The 19739-nt window shown below is 42.1% G+C and overlaps 1 protein-coding gene across 1 annotated transcript in view; it reads right to left on the bottom strand.

The window, feature by feature from the left end:
• Window positions 1-6075: 6075 nt before the first annotated feature.
• Window positions 6076-19739, bottom strand: part of SMYD2 (SET and MYND domain containing 2) — a 29963-nt gene continuing 16299 nt past the window's right edge. The window contains exons 7-13 of the mRNA XM_010287304.1: window positions 18136-18203; window positions 16016-16118; window positions 13094-13204; window positions 11119-11239; window positions 10081-10255; window positions 8521-8629; window positions 6076-6478 (exon numbers count right to left, since the gene is read on the bottom strand). Coding sequence (XP_010285606.1) covers window positions 6398-6478; window positions 8521-8629; window positions 10081-10255; window positions 11119-11239; window positions 13094-13204; window positions 16016-16118; window positions 18136-18203 — 768 coding nt within the window. The 3' untranslated portion in view covers window positions 6076-6397. The remainder of the gene's footprint in view (window positions 6479-8520; window positions 8630-10080; window positions 10256-11118; window positions 11240-13093; window positions 13205-16015; window positions 16119-18135; window positions 18204-19739) is intronic.

Raw genomic sequence — 19739 nt, 5'->3', positions numbered from 1 at the left:
GCATTCCTGTCGGATTGCGAGAGAATGGATCAGGCTGGAGAGGAGCCCTGGAGGTCTCTGGTCCCAGGCCTGCTCACCCCACGGCTAACTTTAAAGTTGGGTAGGCTTGCCCAGGGCCACATCCGGTTTTAGAAGTCTCCAAAGGTGGAGATCTCGTAGCCTCTCTGGGCGCGCGACGCAAGGCAGTTACTCTGTCGTGGCAAAATTATCTTTCTTGGTATCCCTTTCCCAGGTAAACGTCATCTTCTAGTCCCATCACTGCTGCTCTATTGCATCCCCACCTCTGAACCCCTGGGCAACGGACAAAGGCCTAAGCCTACACTCTCGGCTTGAGCACTAAAGGGACCTACACACCTACCTTTCCCTAAAATCAGTGGGAGCTTAAGCTAAGCCTTTGTACTAGAATGTTTCTTAAATGTATTTATTGGTACTCTGCAATACAGGCCTAACGAGGTGACAAGGATCCTGATGGAGACTTCTAGCTACCAACAAATGGTAAGGAGTTATTTAGCTGTAGTATCTTGACCATGTTCCTTTTAGGGATCAGTTGAGTTTTCAGTCAACTTCAGTTTTCCTCTATTTTCTTCTGCCAATGCCAACGTATCTCTTGTTAAACTAGCAGCAACCGTTTAAAGTCTTTTCAGCAGCATCTGCATGATAATTGCACAGAGATGCTTTAAATCTGGGAAACAAGCCAAGGAATAAACCTTGAAGCAAAGTGTATTAAATTAGTTATCTCGTTATAGCTTTCTGAATAATTTCCTAATGATGAATTAAGTTTGAACTTGGAGCTGTCAAGTCCCATTGCTCCACTTGGATGTGAGAAGTAGAAAATCAGGAGGGAAAAGAATCTGTTCCTATGGCTCTTCCTATTCAGCTCTTCTTGGATGAAATGTATACTCCCATTTCTGCAGTTAGCACAGGGAAGTTACTGCGTAAGAGAACGTAACAAGCTGCATTTGAAAGGAAGCAAGTGGTTTTTATGCAGTAGACTTAGAAAAATATTAGTTACAAAAAGGTATCAAAAATCCCTTCCAAATTAAGTCAGTGCCTATTAATGAGCCAAATAAGTGGCCATGTAGTAAACAGTCATTTCCAATTAACTCCTAATGTGGCTGGTATGGTAGATAGAGGCCAATGTGACTCACTTTTTCCCTTTCATTGTCAAAGAATGGTAATTTTAAACTTTTCCTTTCATCTGACTTCAATGTATTTTTTCCTGCTAGATTTTATCTTGACTAGATCTGCTAATATCATAAGTGAACTGGGCTGGTGCATGTCTTCAGAGGTTCTTTTCCACCCCAGCTACAACCAAACCTCAGCATGCCAATGTTTTACGACTGAAATGCGATACACTTTTGTAGGGGAAAACCTGAACCTTCTGACTTTGAACCTGTTGTTGTTTTATCAGGCCTAAATTGCTTGGGCAGTATTTCCTAACCTTTAGGGAGCGACAGGAAAATGCATTTTGCATCCAATTGTATTAGTCATAGCAGGAACGAACGCATGAGACTTAAAGCAACAGTACTGTTTAGTTTCTGTCCCGCAGGCCTTTACAGCAGCATCCTTAAGTGGAAAAGGACAGTGCGGAGCTGCTGTGTGTTGTTTCATGTTTTTTTTTAACATGAAAGCATGACAAGGGGTAGGTTCTAGGAGACCAGCTTCATCCATTTGGAGTGAAGTCTGGATTGAAAATCTCACAAAGATGCATCAGTGGCGAATGAATGGAGCTGCACTTCAAAAAGTTTGATGCAAGCAGTCTTCTCCCCAGGTGCCCCCATTGCAGTCTGGCACCTTTAGCCTCCACTTCCTGACTCTGAGAGAACGTGGTGTGGATGGGTAAGTAAGTCTGACTCGGGAATCCGTTGTGTATCTTATTCCTTTTTTGTGCACTCTTCATCTGTATTTAACACCTTTTTTTTTTTTGCTTTAAACTCTTACCAATGATAGTACTGAGGTTGCTGGCATCAGATTTTTGGTTAAAGCCACAGTCATTTCATAGCATTTCATGCCTGCCGTTGTCTGATCAGGGATGGGAGGGATGACAGCCGAGTTCTGATGCTGCTCAGTGCTGTTTCCATCCTCCAGAGGCTGTGCTGGAGGATGGTGGGCATGAGCTGTTCAGGTCCTGCTTGTTCCAGCTCCTCCCCAGGCCTGCTTTGGCACCTCTTGTCCTTGATTACCCGAGGAAAGATGAAGCTTGTTCCCACAAACTTTCTCCTAGCTAGGGACCCTAAATGCTCAGCCTTATCAGAAATACCTTCTCCCTAAGCTAGTTTCAGCTGGCAGGAGATGCATCTGTAAGAACTTATTTGACCTATTGCTAATGCAATCCTTTATACTGAAGGACATTTCTATTCCACTTATTTAAATCAGTTGCCTCAGCTACAAATATTATTAAATATTTGCATGATTTCAATTGTTTAAATTGCTTTCTTGTAAACAGACAGAAATGCAAATGGCAAAACATAGGTTGGAAAAGAATGAGTAAGTCTCAGTGCTTCAATAGCGATGGTCATTTTAAGCTAATACATTATTTTTTTGATCCAGTACCTGCTCTGTCTGTGTAGCCCACAAGTGACTCTAAAATAAATGCTGATGGACAGTCTCGTACTTGGGTACAGCCCACAAATCTATAGGGAAAATTCAGCAGCTACTGCCCATGCTACATTCTCAACAGCTGACTTCCCACCGGTCTCCCGGGAGGAGATGATGATCGAATTGGCTGTTGTCAGTCTCGCTAACAGGTCATGAACTGCGTGCTCAGAAAGGGGAAGCATCAGTACGACTGGTGTCTGCTGTAGCAGCTCTCATGCATCAGTGAGAGAGGTCAGAGTTAAATTTTGATGCATGTCTCTGGAAAAGAATGCTTTACATCCAGTGAGCTAGAGTGGCACCCATTGCATGAAGTAAAGGGATGCACCGTATCAAAGGAGCAAATACCAGAACTGACCTGGAAAGGGAAGCACTGGATAAAAACATCATTTGGCCACCCCTCTACAACAATGGATATAAAACTGCTGATGTATAGTCCAAGTCAGAGTGAGTTTGGAGGTGAGTTTTGGTGCCAACTAGAGAAAGGTTTCAAGTTCAAAACCCTGAAGGCAATTGTCCCCAGCTCGTTCTTAACCTTCTAAAGTGGTTTTCTTGCAGAATCTGGTGCTCTGGGGACTACAGCTGCCATGTAAGGCCTTAGAGAGGAGGGCATTATGCATGCAGCTGCATGCAGCCTTGGCGTGCAGGGACTGTGATTTGAGGAAGGGAACAGCTGGCTCCTTGGGCAAATGACAGAAGGTGGAGGTCTTAACCATAGATAAACTACTGTTAGATTTTGAAAGAAAACATTTAGTGCACAGGTCAAAAGTAGCAGTGTTCATATAAATATTTAAAGTAAATACCTTAGAGTATCCTAGACTACAACTCCCATGGTTCCTCTTGGCCATTTTTCGGCTGGCCTTTCTGTGGCATTCTGTTGCCTATGCTTTACGCGCACCCTGAGCAGGAGCTTCCCCCATGCAACAGCAAGCAGGACTTGGCCTTTGGAGGGTGAACTGGAAGTCAGCGGTTAAGCAGCAGCTTTCACGGAAGAACCCCAGCGCTATTTAACATCAAGGAAAAACTAATACTTCAGCTGATCCCTGAAATGAATGTACTGCTTAATAGTTTTACTCTTCCAAATCACCTGGGTAAGGACTCGGGGGTTTGGACACTCAGCTCCAGCTATTTCAGAGGCAGTGTTCCCTGATGAGGCAGGAATAAAAGAGGAAGGCTTCCCACAAACTACTTCCATAGCAGGTTGGAGGTCACACCCTGTTGTGGACAGTGGCTGGTAGTTGACATGTAAGGAAGAAATATGAATGTCTCTGGAAGAGGGTGCTCAGCCCCTCCAGTACCCCTGGCAACCAGTCCTTTAGGGGCTTCTTGAGGCAAAAGTTGTATCCTGCTCACTGTGCTTCATAACTACTGATAGCTTCATCTTCCGTGAACCACATTACCTTTTCTTCAGAAACCATTTAGTCCTCTGGTCTTCACAAGGTCCTGTGGTGGTGAGTTGCACAACTTAAGTTTTATGTTATGTCTACAACAACCTCCTTTTTGGGTATGTTAAGTGAAAGTATTTTCTTGCTGCTACTTGGTCTTTAAAAGAAAACAAATCTTTAGTGCCAGAAACACTGTTAATAGGATGTTTATCCTGTTGAGATTGCTCCATATGGAAAACATGCTTTTCCTCATTAGTAAAGTACCTTTCGTTGGCTATTTTGCAAAGGAGAAAAGTTTACACATGCAGATGACTGTAATATTCCCATATATAATTGTGTGAGACGTGTTAAATGAAATAACATGTTTAAGTAAGTTTTATGTCACTGAATTTTAATGTCCTGTTTTACTTCAGTATTTTGATGCTTCCTGGTTTATTTGTTCTGTAACTCTGTACATGACAGTTTAGCACAAAACAGTGATCTGAATCTCACCACCTCATTGTATGTACACATTTTGTAGAGAAATGAGGCATCGGTTACATGCCCCCCACCTCCCTCCTGTTAGGGATGAATGGCAGAACTATTCTATGCTGTTGAAAGCCTTTTAAAAAAAAATCTATGCATGCTATTTTATATTCTAATGTATTATTCATATCAGTACATAAGCTTATGGCTTGTCAGTTTTATCTTGTGTATAGAACTGATTACTTTTGACAGTATTTTTGCACTGTTTCTTTTCTTTCTCTTTTTATAAAGTTCTACTCAGCATTAATTGACTGCAATAATTTTTTACCCTTTTCACTGCCTTTGTGTAAATAGTTTCTTACATGCTTTTGCAAATACAAGAATGTCTTCAGTCACTAAAGTTTTTTGGTAAGGCTGTCCTTCATATTCACAGTATACAATAAACCTTTTTTTTTTTTCCCAAGGAAAAGTATGCTTGTGTTCTTTCCTGTACCAGCTTAAGGTTTTGTATTTGCAGCTACCATGCTCACGTTCGTTTCCCACGAAGGGGCATGGCTCCTACCCGCACGCATGCTAGGCTGCTGCCATGCTTTACTGTTGAAGTATAGTCTTGGGCTCTGGACTGAAGGTGCCGGTTTCCCTGGATGAGGGTTTACTTGACAAGATAAAGTTAGGATAAAAATAGTCAGCTGATGCCCTCTTCCTAGGCTTGGCTGTAGGTAAGTGGCCATGGCTTTCTGGAATCCTAAGATCCGGTGCAGTTTTACATGCAACAGCCACTGGCTAGAGCGCGATGAAAACTGCTGACAAAACGAGCTGACAAACGCTTGCTCTCTAGCAGTCTTATCTTCAGAGCAGCCCTTGCTTACAAGAAAGAAAATATGATGAAGTTCTTAATGGTGATGTGTTCTCTTGCTCATTGTACTTTATAAGCTATGAAAGCAGTAAGGAATGGTCACATAGTTTTACTTTTTACATATTTCAGTTTTGGTGCTGCAAGTACACAGCCACACTCTCCCTCCTCTTCCTTCCCCATCCTTAAAAGCAATCTCCTGCCATTGACCTAAAGAGAGAAAAAAAAAAAAAAACTTCCAGTCTTATATATCGGCAGAGAAAGGCTACAGCTACAGTTCTTGTTCCTCTATTAAAAGTAACTGCTAACGTAGTGGTAGAATAGTGTTAATCCCCTGGAGGCAAAGGCTATAAAGGAAACACAAGCTCTCCTCTGCAATAACTCCACTTCAACGTGTAACGGGGATTAAAAAGCCAGAAGGTGCTGCACAGTTCAAGGCTTGTGCGAGCCTTTGAGCATTCTCCGTACGAGAGATGCTGAGCTCTACGTCCTTCCCATGATGAATGCCCAGCTGCCAGGAGCAGGAGTGGGCCCGCAAGTTAACTGGCTGAGGGAACAGTGGGGGCTTTCCTGCACAATGAGCAGAAATTCATCACCCTGTTTCCCCTTTCTCTCAGCTAAGCCACTGCAAACAAAAATGATTTGAGGAATTGAATATGAAACCACAACAAAAAAAGAATACCGCTTTTGCTAATTCATTTGTCAAGTTAAGTGAAACAACTTAGGCAAAAGTAGATGTCACAAAACTATTGCACCCATGTAAGCGTACAAGGGGAATCAAGAGGGGTCAAGACCGCTTTATTTACCTTACACAAATAAGATACACATTAAAATCTGTAAAGAAAAAAATGGCCATTTTTTGCACATAAGCTGTCAAAAAAGGCATAACCTTTAATAAACCATGGATGCTTCCTTGAAAAAAAAAAGGCATTGTAGACATGTGGAAGCTAGGAACATTGTGCAAGGCGTAAGTGTGTTTGTCATTCCAATTATAGGACAGAACTGTGTTCATACTCTACCGCTTTTCAAAGCGCTCCTGAAGGTTTCCATAACAAGGCTTTTTAAATAAAGGTTTGAAGGATTGCATAGATTCAAAGGCTCAGTGGTCCTCTAATTCCTTTTTGATCTCCAAAATGTATGGATGATCTTTCCCGTGTGCTACTTCCATGATGGCAATTGCCTATGAAAAGAAAAAAATATTCACACAATTGATTCATATATAACACCAGGCTATAAATACTCTCTTTAGAAGTTTGAAACAGTCTGACACCTCTAGCTACTTTTTGTCCCCTTGTAGTCATAAACCCAGTAGGAAATAAAATGAAATTCAAAACTAAGTAATAAAGGTTTTACATTCGGAGAACACATCTTTCATCTTAAAGGATCCCAAAGCACCTTTCAAAATTATATTCCTGACAAAACTACTTTGAATGCAACCAGCTCCAGGACAGAAAACTGCACATGGAGTAGGTAATATTCTGGCAGAGGACTTAACCAGCTCTATTCCTACCAATTTGTCCTTCAGCTGTCAGAGCGACGAGCAGGCCTGTTGCAGAAGTTACCTTAAGGCACTTCAGACTTGATTCTGTAAACCCTCCACCGGGTCCAGGGTTACCGCTGCTTTACGAAGGAAGCAGTTGCTTACGCAACTACCGCGCTCTTGTCAGAGTCGGACAGATGCTGCAGTGCACGACTCCCGGCCGTTTCACCTACAGCCTGATTGGGTCCTAAGAGTGAACGTTTGAGGCAACCAAACCCCCTGGCTCGCACTTTCCTGCCACTATCCACACTGCATCGCAGAGTGGGCCTAGAGGCAAGATCTCCACTTGAGAAAAGGATAGCGGTGGCCCCAACTGGATGTAATAAAAGGCAGCAGTAGAAAGGAGCAAGTTCAGAATACAGCTGAGAATACCTAAAGACCACGCTGCTAAGATAAAGCAAGGAATTGCAGCATCCTAGCCATGACAGCATTTAGTCATTTTCTCCTCGGGAAACCTTTATGGAATTATCCTCTTACATTTGTTAAGTCAGTACAAGAAGAGCCTTTGGTTCCACCTCAGCAGCAGTGAGAAATTACTCCGTCCCCCCCTCCTGCCCACAAGAAGAAAGGAGCGCCTTCCGGAGGAGCTGCTTGCAAACTGACAGAGAACAATGGCTTTGTTTTCCCACTAAATCCCAAACGTCAGGGGCTGGGATAACTTTGGGCAGTTCCTGCAGGCAGCTTTTGGAAGTGAGTCATTAGAAAATGTTTGTGTTAGGAAGCTAACTATGCCAACAAATCTACCTACAGTTCCCAACCCCCCATTCCATGTTCCTACTGGCGCAAATCCCAGTTTTAGTCAAAGCTTTAACACCACAGCGAAGGAAAACCTACGCTAATTTTAAACTCAGTAACAGTTCAATTTTAGAGCATATATTCTTGTAGTATCTTTCACCATGGTTGGATGGCTGTTACTGCTGGCTAAAAACTTGCCAGCATCTAAAAAGGAAGGAAAAAAAATAAATAATCGTGACATTCCCCATCAAGTCATTTTATGCTACAGTAGTCACTGATGCTTAAGAAACTAAAAATAAACTTCTGTCCAACAACAACAGGGGGAGAAAATCAAGAAAGATGGTTCAGACTAACAAAAAACAATTGAAGAATAAAAAACCAAAGAAAAAGGAACAGACTAATAAAAAGGGGTGAAGACAAATGTAAAACCAAATGCTGCATTTGCCAATTTCAGCATTACCATATGTATTGAATTCCCTTCAGCTATTTAAAAATCAATTGGTTCCAGAACAAATAACCACCAAAAGCATGCCTAGTTTAACTTGGATATAGGAATCACAGACTTCAGTGAAACACTATGTGCCTTTTCTAAGAGCCAAGCATTTTTTCTGTCCTTATCTAGCAAGTGAGAAGTCAGAGTTCTGCTTCATTTACAGTAGTACAGCTCTAGCTTGGTGAAGAATGCAGAGCAAATGTTTAAGCATAATGCTCACTCCAGCTGCTGCTGTAGAAGTCCACCGTGAAAAGGTAAGACCCCTCGTATGAGAGAACAGACCTATACTGCATCTTCAGAAAAATCACGACTGAGCCAAAAATCCAGTAACCAAATATATTAACACATGGTGCATTTCCTACCAAGCCAGGCTTACTGACAGAGAAGCACAGAGTGTTTCAATGATGCCATGCCTGAACTGGTATTATTAATGAAGAAACCAGGAAATAACTACCCTCTTCAGGGCTTTAACTCCAGCTGTTCTGTTCTCCAGTGCCATATAGAGTCTCCCTAATTTCAGCCACATGGAGGCAACATTCAGAGAGTACGAGGGATAATGTTTACTGCAAGAGAGAAAAAAAAAAATCAGTTTTAACAAACCTGGCAGTTTCACAGCATTTTCCCAGCCCCTGTCCCCCTCTCAGGGGGTAAGAAGCTGCCTCTCGTTGCCCCGTCCATTCACCACTCATCCCCTCTGCCATGACTGCCAAGAGTCGGTGCCAATTGTGTCTGGGACGGGGACGCCTGTCACTTGGGAATTGAACTGAAACTACCATATGCCTCTGAACAGCTGTCAGATGGCAACGACTTTCTGCCGCTAGTTTTAATCTAGCCAGCTACAGAAAGAGACCGCATTGTTTTTGGAGTTTTTGGAGCCACCCTACACCCGCAGAAGTAACTGCTTGTACCACAATAGTCGGTCTTTAATGGAAAGCGAGGGGCCCTCATTCTGTGCTCGCACACACTGAGCTAGCGGAGTCCGGTTCAGCAGAGCTGACCTGGAATGCCAGGCTCGGAGCCAGAGGAGCTGGGCAAGTCCCAGGGAAGATAAATAGTACTGAGCCCCCAGGGGGGGAATGTTGGCTCCTTCTTTGTATCGCTGCTCTCTGCCAAGTGATCTGTGACTTTATGTTGGCATCTGCTCCAAAGGGAGATCTTTACTTGCGCTCCCCCCAGCTGGCAAGACAGCCACGTCTCAAGATGAGAATCTGCTCGGGAGATTCATGGCAGGATCAGACACTGCGCATAACTGGCTGGCTCTAATGAACGAGATCACTACTGTAAAAACACAGAAAAATTTAATTGGAGGGAGTATTAATTTTTTCCTGCAGAGGCTGCATGCCGCCATGCCCCACATGGGGCTTCAGCCTGCACGTTCTCCCACACCTCCAGCTATAGGGCAGCGGAGATCAGGGACACCAAGGCACCCAAGGCCTCGGGCGCAGAAGCCGAGCTCGGCTCCAGCTCCCTCTGCTGCTCAGCCCCAGCCCTGGGGCAGGGCTCTGCTCTCCTGCGACCACGGCCACCGAGCTACTGCGGAAAGGACTGGGAGAGGGCGGGAGGCTGGCAGCGGCTGCGGGCTTTGCCTCCATTACCTTAAACAAAATACTGACTGCAGATGCGATTCAAAGCTCTGCTTTAGTAAAGTATTAGGATATTGAAAAAAACAGAGTATTTCTCTAGCTAGGCAGAAATAGCTAGTGTGTGCTAGTTCAGTGCTAGTTCACCACACAGTGCTGGTGTGCTAGTTCGGACTTGAGAACTCAAAGCAAGGACTTCAGAGCAACCTTCTGCTATATATTGCAGACCGCACTTTGACAGTAACAAAATCTGTCCCAGCATTTAAACATTCCTTTTCGAGTACTGATGTCATGGGTAGCATGTTTATACAATACATACTGAGAGAAGTGATCTCTGCCCAAACTTGTCTTAATTATTCAGATTACTGAACTACAGCACTAATTAAAAAAAAAAACCACAAACAAACCCAAAACCAAATGCATCTCGTATTTACCTGTACGGTCTGATCAATTTTTGCCCATAACGCAGTGCACCTTCCCAGTCCTGCACATAGAGACAGACACCCATGGCCTGGTACATCATATGCAACATATAAACATTACTGTCTTCAAACACTGCACCCATCTTGTCCAGGCTGAGTTCACAGATCTCCAGTAATTCACTAGGAGGTATGAAGAAGTCAAGGAACCCAATAAATAGATGGCCTCTCATTAGACAACTACCTGGTAATGCCAAAGAAGAATTGACTTAAATTTGTTCAGAATGGTTCTGAGACATCCTCTTTTCTCTCAAATGGCATCAAAGCATCTATGCTACAACCCCAGAGCTACTCTAAGAGGTATTTATTATTATTAAATATAATATTTATTAAAAGTATTTGTTACTAAAGCATCCATGCTGCAACCCCAGAACTACTGGGAGAGATTCTATATGCAGAGGTATTCTGCACATGAGATTACTCCCCCTCTCACTCAGATATTCTACAAAACTAGCTCTCAGATTTAAAAACCAACAAAAAAAAGCAGCTTTTCTAAACCACCACAACAGCAATGTGTCAGAAGGGGGAGTGAAATTCCCCATGCGGTGGGTCCTGAATCAGGCGCTGAGATAGCCTGGTCTGCTTCTGGCTCGGTGAGCCTTGCATTTTTGCCTGCACCGCACCACTGTTACAACAGGCAGGCTCGTGACCATCAGCAGTAGCTGCAGCCTCACACGCGGTCTCTCAAAACCAGGCGGTATTACAGCAGACTCACACAGCCACACACCTACACTCACTCTAGTCTCTGGCTTGTTGTGTGGAGACAGCCATACACGGCACTCTTAGAGATTGAGCGCTGCCCAGGAAGGAACAAACATGGGGTCTCACAATCCCAAAACAATCCAAACAACCCAATGTTAAACTGCCCCTTGTCACCAGGGACAACTCTTCAGACACAAAGAGGACAGAGGTAAGTTTAACTTCCAATGCTCATAGTATTTCTCCCACTGGTCTTTCAGTATTTCAGTGGAGTCAGGGTAAGACGAAGGATATATTTGTAGTGTTTGGCTCGCCTGAATTCCTCAATCACATTTCTGGCATATTTGATCATGTCCCGTACTGTCTCTGTTGATGGAGGATCATTCAGCTTGCGGATTTCCAGTTTCTCTTTATCCTGAAGGAAACACAATGGATGTTATAAATGCAGGTTCCAAGCCCTACAAATAAAGGTGCACCTGCCGCACAAAATTACTCTAATAAAAAGACACAGATGGGAACTTAAGCTTTTCAAAGAATGTAAAAACAAAGGTAGAATGTGCACCTGCAATTTTTCTCTAAAGCCTTGGCTGGGAATCCTAGAATCCCCCATGCCTTCTAGTTCATCTGCCATTGTCTACTTCCATGAAGTCCCCTTCTTTTGAAAGATCCAAGAGCTTTTCAATTTTGTGATGAAAGCAGTTTTACATAGGAAATGTCACTGCTTCCGAGAGATTAGGGATTAAAACAAATTTAGTTTTAAGGCTAGAAAAGCCCAAATACTTTATAGGCCTACCACCAAGTGACAGCTCAGTGGAAAACGCGATGATATTAAATACAGAAAAGGATCTTTCTTATCTACAGACAAAACCACATTTCCACATATGTTGTTATTTCTGCTGGACCAGCTCCACTTTCTCGTATCTCTCTATCTAACTTACTACATCATGAAGAGTCAGCTGCAATCTGGAGACAATCTTTTTCTGTTTAAGCCTCACATTGTTGCTAGATTTCTTTTTCCTTTATTATTTCATCTGCCAGCTGAGGGGGCTATAGGGGACTCTTTCCAAATCTGAAGGAGGCTGAGTGACAGGTGATTCCAAGAGTAGCGTGTTATTGGAAATCACAGATGAAATCCTGGCTTCGTTAAACCCAGTGGCAAAATCATAAAGGTAACTGTGGGGAAAAAATACAACTACAGTATCAAGACAATGGCCTCAAACAAGAATATTGCGTACTCTTTTAACTTTTTTCCCAAAGATTACAGCCTTTAGAGGAAGGAGATGGTTGTCTGGTCAGTTTGGGAAGCAGCTCTTAAAAGGACACTTTTGTGAAAATGGGGCAAAAAATTATCTGGAACTTAAAGATCAGATTATGCCAGCCAGACTGATCTTGGCTGGAATAACAGATGAGCCATATAAAGCTCAATTCTCCCAGGACCTCCAGTGAAGGAGGTTGAAAATGGCTGCACAGGCACAGTTGTTTCAGTATCTGTTGGGCTTGGGTACTTTTTCCCCCCCATCTTAAATGCTTTTCTTCAAAATAACTTAACACCTTGTTTTAAGGAACACTGTCTGGATGTCTGCCTTTGTCCTTTGAAGGGCACCAGGTGATGTCTAATGAACATCAATCTGGCCTGCACATCACAAGAGTCTGTGACCTAGGACCACCCTGCCTGTGAGAAGACCGATATGACACCATTGCAGGAAAGCCCATCTCGCAGGTTCTGCTGGGTCTCCAGTCCATCCAGCAATGTCATACAATATCACCTAGAATTGGCTGAGATGTCCCAACTGGGAACTGCAGCAGAACTCTGTCCCAGAACAGGACCCCAGAAATGCCCCAAGCAATATTCACTCACTGGGAGTTGGTAGAAAAGATGCTGTTACAATGTTAAAACAACAACAAAAAAAAAAAACCACACAACAAAAACCACAAACAAACATCAAAAAAAAAGAGAGAAAAGAGTTCTGAGCTAAATTCTTTTGGTCAGGTAGCGTAGACATAGTATAATTAACTACTTTCAACAAAGTTTTCATCTTTGCTTTGTAGCTCAACTTTTAATAGGCCTTTACCAGGAAACTTCCTGCTGTGTCATGATTACAGTGGAAAGAATGAGTATCAGAAAGTCTCCTAGACAGAAAAACAAAACCACCCCCCCTCTCTATTATGCTACTTTCCAAAATCTAGTTAAACCAGACAGAATATTACATCTAAGGACCTGGGTGGGTGCCTTGACAGTCAGAAGCATATTTCACCCCAATTTTATTACCTTTTCTTTCGTAACGCACTCCCTGCAATCACAATTAAAGAAATACGAGTCTCTTAACCGGTCATTTCTGTCTTCTGTGGGATACAACAGGTCAATATAGCTGGTAAAAACCTATATGGTACAAACACAGCAGTCAGTGAAGAGCAGTGTAACTACATATTTATCACTACTAGTTCTGGTATATGTAGTATGATGACTACATATTCTTGCAACTTGTGGATCCCAGCAGACTCTTCATCTGCCTGTTCCCTCACATTCCAAGTGTCTCTGCAGCATCAGGAGTTGCCATTTGTGAATGCAACCTGACTGAGAAGTGTTTCCTTTCCTGTTGGAAATTATGGAATTTCCCCTCAAACATTACCCTGGCTTAAATCCAGGACAGCAAGATTCAGGTGTGGATAAGAACACTAACACAGCATAAATCTCAGGCTCCTGTCAGACTACAAAGAGATGCCTACTTTTCAGAAGTAAAACAACGATTTCAGGTATCCAGCCTAGGATAAATTACAGTGGCCTGGTTTTTGGAGGCTGGAATCTCAAATTTTTCGTTCTGAAAATCTACAAAAATTGGGGCAACAGCAGTCACTAGCAGTTTTAGAAACTTAGGACAAGACCTTTAGATCTTTGAAGAGCAGCCCAGTGCTCCAGTTCTAGGAGAATGAATCTCAGATTTACTTTAGCAGCAATATTTTAAAGCAAAGAAAACCTGCTTTTGAACAGTTTAAAGGCCCTTCACACACACTACTCTTAAGTTTTCTTCTACTTCAATAGTCTTCAGAAAAGAACTCCTGCAAAGAGCTTTAATGCTCTGTTTTTAAAATGAGATCTCCCCCAAGAAGCATTTCACATGCACAGCGCAGTTCATCATTTTGCAGACCAAGGAACAGCTTTAGTTCCATTTCCGCATTTATAGTTATTTGAAATGTTTTGCTCCATCTTTATGCTTAAGGTTTCTTTCTTCTTTAAAGTAAAATGTACATGTAATTTCATACAGTACATGTTCTTCTTCCTCTGTGTGATCTCCCACTTTCCCTCACACTCCTCTCCTCCCTTCCCTATTTTCAAAGCCATGCAAAATGCAGGAACTGCATTTACAGCAAAAACTTTAAAAATGTTCTGATGCAATGGCTACATTGAACCTGAAGATGGAGACACAGGCCATAAGATCACACAGAGCCCAAGCAAAACCACAAGCTCACATTTATAAAATTCTAAGTGACACAAAAGCAAATGTGCAGAAGTCACGAGGTCCTGGAGAACTTAAGACACAACTCAATCAAAAGAAGATGCCAAGCAAGGTAAATACTCCACATCTCTACCTCTCACAGTAAGCCCTCCCCAAAAATGCTGAAAATGTCCAGGATTCCACAGTAAAATTGCAAAACCAGGATCAGTCCTTGTCTATTACCACAATGCATTTGCAGTGACTGCCAACATCACAGAAAAATCATCGTTAATAAATGGCATAAAAAGAAGTTTTATGGAGGGACACTCTGAAGCGGGTCCAGAGGAGGGCCACAAAAATGATCAGAGGTGGAACAGGCTGAGAGAGTTGGGGTGGTTCAGCCTGGTGAAGAGAATGCTCCAGGAAGACCTTATTGCAGCCTTCCAGTACTTAAAGAGGGCTTATAAGAAAGATGGGGACAGACTTTTTAGCAGAGCCTGTAGTGATAGCACAAGGGGTAACGGCTTTAAACTAAAAGAGGGTGGATTCAGACTAGGAAGAAATAAGGAAGACATTTTTCACAATGAGGGTGGTGAAAGACTGGCACAGGTTGCTCAGAGAGATGGTAGATGCCCCATCCCTGGAAACATTCAAGATCAGGTTGGACAGGGATCTGAGCAACCTGACCTAGTTGAAGATGTCCCTGCTCACTGCAGGGGGTTGGACTAGATGATCTTAAAGGTCCCTTCCAACCCAAAGATTCTATGATTCTAAGTTGCTCATATGAGCCATTTGCCCTTGGCTTCAGCAACTAAACTTGCTTTGTTCACAATAGTAAACAGCTATAAACCACAAAAATAACCTGTCTCCCCTTCTTCAAAACTGGTATCACATCAGAAAGCAGCAGGAGTTATCAAAATCAAATCTGAACTTATTTTGATCACCATTAACCTAGCCCGCTAAATTAACATTAACAAATGAGCCATTGAAACTCTATGCAAACTCCATCCCCAGAGAGAATGTTGCACATCTTCATCCCCTTTGGATATTTGTTTAACTCTGTTTAACATATTTTTTTCTTTTTTTCAAGCAAAATACAGCTCTGCTGCTGAAGACTCCCTGTCAAGTTCATTATTTCATTGAGAAAGTTTCAAGGTAAACCCAGAGCCTTACTCAATTTCACAGAATTTTATCCGCCACTCTTCAGCTTCACTCCACCTAAAAACATACTCTTGTTCTTCTGTGACTTCCCAGCAAGTGCCGCTGAGGTGATACGACAGAGTCCCATGGTTTGTGGCTTCTCAGTCCAAACAGAAGTCAGAGGATTTATCTGTACCCCGTTTACCTTGTTTATTCAGTCTTAAATTACAATACATTACTGTTATACTGGGAACTACTGTAGCAGTAATAATTGCTTTGATCTTGGAATTTCAAAGCACCAGCCAAACATCAGTAAACTCAGCCTCATTTTACAGATGGGTAAACCAAGAGAGAGGCTGGCAGATACGCAGTGACTGCTGCAGGTGCCCTTCCCTTGTTTTAGCACAAAACAGCATACTGCCTCAGAGAATCACTTCAGTCCTCCAGAGCCACCCCAACTTTTCCAAAGCAACACCTTACACTTCTCTGAGAAACAAGAGATTCATTCCTCCGTATGATTAAATTGTCCTCTAATTGAAATGAACCCTGAAAAGCAGAATGGATCCTACTTCTAAGGATGCATGCATACAGAGCACATTCAAACACAGTGCATTTACCTCTTCTCCAGGCTCAATCTCTTTAACAGCTCTGACTTCAGCCAGGGTCCCCTTGTAAGTTACAATCACATTTGGGCAACAGCTATGGTTCATCAGTGCAACACTGTAAAAGTAGAAAAGTAAACCTTTTCCCCTACCACCACCAAAAGCAACAGGCAAAAAGATAAGCATGACTTCAGAAAACAAGTAAGTCTGAAAGATTGAGTCTCCGTAAGCTCTTTCTACTCTGAGACTTAACATGAAGGTAACCTTGGGAAAATCTGTTGTACTCTTATTTATTCTAATGATATGGAGAACGTCTGTGCTAATGAATCAGTACAATTTTTAAATCCTGTTATTGCAGGGAAAGGCCAGTTATTATCTTCCCATCCCATAGTGCTACAGGACAGCTGACAGGGGTCAGCTTAACTATCAACATCCTATTTAAGTACCTATGATAGACAGATTATTTTCCTCAGGACAAAGAAAGAGAAATGTATTTAACCTAAAGGAAACAAGCAATTACAGGAAAACAAAAGTGCATCGCAACTTAAGACGGGTATTAAAATTTTAGCTGGATTCTGTGCAAATGTAAACAGCCTCCATGTTTCAAGTGGGAGGGAAGAGATCTCTGCCTGTTACACAAGCACACGACTTGCACAAAACCCTGGATTGCTAGAGAAAAGTACTCCCCCTTACTACCAAGCTTGGAGAAAGTGCCATTTGCTACTTATTTGAGATTAAATGTATAATTTTAATTCTTTCTCTTCCAATCTAGCAAAATAATAATTGTGTCTTCAGTCTTTTTAGCTCACAGGCGTAACTATTAAGTAGGAAAGATCTGGCTCTGGCATGATGAGCATTTATAAACAAAGGATGGTGTTGGACATGCTTCAGAATCACAGAATCATTAAGGTTGGAAAAGACCTTTAAGATCATCAAGTCCAACCATCAACCCAACACCTCCATGCCCACTAAACCGATATCCCAAGTGCCACATCTACACGTTTTTTGAACACTTCCAGTGATGGTGACTCCACCACCTCCCTGGGCAGCCTGGTCCAATGCTTGACCACTCTCTCCGTAAAGAAATTTCTCCTAATATCTAGTCTAAACCTCCCCTGGATGTTTCCAGAACATTCTGGTTTAATACTGTCCTCTCCCCACGATGACTCCGATCCTGGGCATTTCAAGGCCTTAATTTCCAATCTGTAGATCAGGAATACGGACTTCAGACAGACCTGCCTGAAGAAGGAGAATCTGTGAAGCAAGGACTATCTACTACTGTCTGTATGCAGCATTTAGCAAGATCAGGTCCTGCTTTAATTGGGCATCTGTAAGTTTCAGATTACTTTTGACATAGATAAGCTACTAGTAATCCATGCCTCACAAGGAAGTCAACCTAAGCAGACAGTGATAATACTTTCAGTACACGGTTTGCCAAAAACAGGGGAAGAAAATACCCTTTGCTACAAAATTAAGTGGGAAAGACAGACTTAAATGGAAGAAATGTTCCTCAGCCTTAAAGAGAGCTGTACCACCTGTACCCCATCCACAAATTGAAGTTTACACTTAACATCTGCAGTTTATTTGTAAAGCTAAGAAGCTTGTACATATCTTTTCCACTGTCATAGCAACATAAAGTGCCGCAGTTTTTAGAACATCTGAGGAGGCTGAAAGAAGTTATGAAAGGGATTTACTGTTTGCCAAGGAACAAAGGTAGAAGGGGTGCTGTTCAGAGAACAGCAGGTGAAGGATTATACCCAGCCAAAACAGAAAGTTGTGAATAGAGAAAGTCACCTGCCATCCTTTTCATTTTGCTTTGATCATTACATGATGTCCCTGTCCAGAACCTGCTAGCCAAGGAAGTAATTGTTTCCTACCAACCTACATATAGTTCACAATCTAAGCTTCAAAACAAATTACAAGTACAATTTAACCAAAATTACCAGATTTTAAAGAAAAACTGCTGCAAATCATTTGCCACATATTATTACCCAATTAAAGATATTTAAAACAAGACAAATTAAGTGTTTATTTAAATTTCTTTCAGTAGAGATCTACTTCCATACATGTGCAAGAACCTTTGTTTGTTTTTAAATAAGTTAATTTTGTTTTTAAAAATCTTAAAGTTAACCTACTCAGGAAATATGGCTGATCCCAAATGAGAGAGTTCTTCATCTTCAATTGTGAAGCCATTACAGTTAACCTGAAGAAAAAGTGAAAGAGAACAGATCAGCTTCTGGTCAGCTAAGTACTCCACACTCACATGTCACATTCTCATACTTCAAAGTCAATTGCAGTAATTTACTTACAATTTTCTTTCCACCACAACAGTACACACAGGGAGCTACTGACATCTCAACAAATAAAGTGAGGGCAAAGTCCCCATGCAAAGGGATGTGCAAGACACTAAAGAACTGACAGTCCAACACTTGCACCTGCTCAGGACACAACATCTAACACAAGACCATTGCAAACATGAAACAAAGCCTGACACTGGCAAAGAGACTTCATTTGTCCATGACGAGGGCCAAAGCACAGCTACACACGCAAGGCGCAGTGTGGAGATGAACAGCAAACTCAGCTGGGCTGGGGCAGTACAGAGCTTTGATGCAGCGTACGTTACAGAGACCTGCCACAATGTCATCTGTCATCAAGGGCTGTACATATCAACTACAGCTAAAGCACATATAAAGAACAACAAAGACAGTGAGAAAGACTTGAACCTAATAAAGACATAGACTAGGAGGGGACAGAAAAAGGACAGAGTATAAGAGGAAGCGTATTCCTAATTTAAACAGACAGAGGACCACAAAAGCTTGTTCACAAATCTTTCTTCTAGAATAGATTCAGGCAGGTTTTAAAACCTCCTCCCTCTTTATTCTCACTAAACTCAAGGGAACCTTACAGGAGTTTCAGCTTTGTTTCATGTGGTTTGTCTGCCTTTAAGTGACCGAAATACACCTCAATCAAGTAATTTATTCCGCTTTCACCGCGAGTCACATACATGCCAACACAAAGAGAATCCTCTCCACATTCACCAGCATCTCCCTACAATCACCAAAATGTTCACAGAAGCACCAGTAAAGCACTAAAACAACTACTATCATGTGGCTAAGTCCAGATGAAGCTACAACGGGCACAGGAGCAGTCAATCAAGTACAGTGTATTTGTTCTGGAAAGGTAAGAGTTGATGACAAATGCTACCCACAATGATACACCCCACAATCGGATTGGATTTTAGAAATACAAAAATACTTCCCAAAGCCACTTCTCAGGTATGAACTACTCAGGATGAGTTCACAATTAAGGAAAGCGTCCTGTTTATCTGGTTCACTCACCAGTATCTTTGCTTGATTTTTATCCTACTATTTTTAACAAGGTAGCATCCAAAGGCTCCCTGTCTCTCAAGATGAGCATGCTACTGCACTAGCCAATGTATGAGCATACCTGAACCAAAACCAAAATGTAATTACTGAATACAAAAACAATAGAAGGAAAAGATTATACCAACAGCAAGTAAGAACATAAGGCTGCAAAGGCTGACGTGAAGAACAGCTTGATGGTTCTGAATCACAGGGAAATATTTAAAAATATGTAGTGAGTTATCATCAACTCCTCTCCACTAAGCCAGAGACAACCCACTTCTTGAATGCATCATACCAGAAATGGCACAAGAGGAAGAATCTGAAGGGGTGAGATACCACTGTTTTCACCAGATGAATGCATGACTAAAAAAGGC

The sequence above is a fragment of the Phaethon lepturus genome, unplaced genomic scaffold (genome assembly GCF_000687285.1).
Source record: "Phaethon lepturus isolate BGI_N335 unplaced genomic scaffold, ASM68728v1 scaffold13895, whole genome shotgun sequence".
In the NCBI taxonomy this organism is placed as follows: Eukaryota; Metazoa; Chordata; class Aves; order Phaethontiformes; family Phaethontidae; genus Phaethon; species Phaethon lepturus.
Note: the sequence above shows the minus strand (reverse complement) of the source record. Positions and strands in the feature narration are given on the sequence as shown.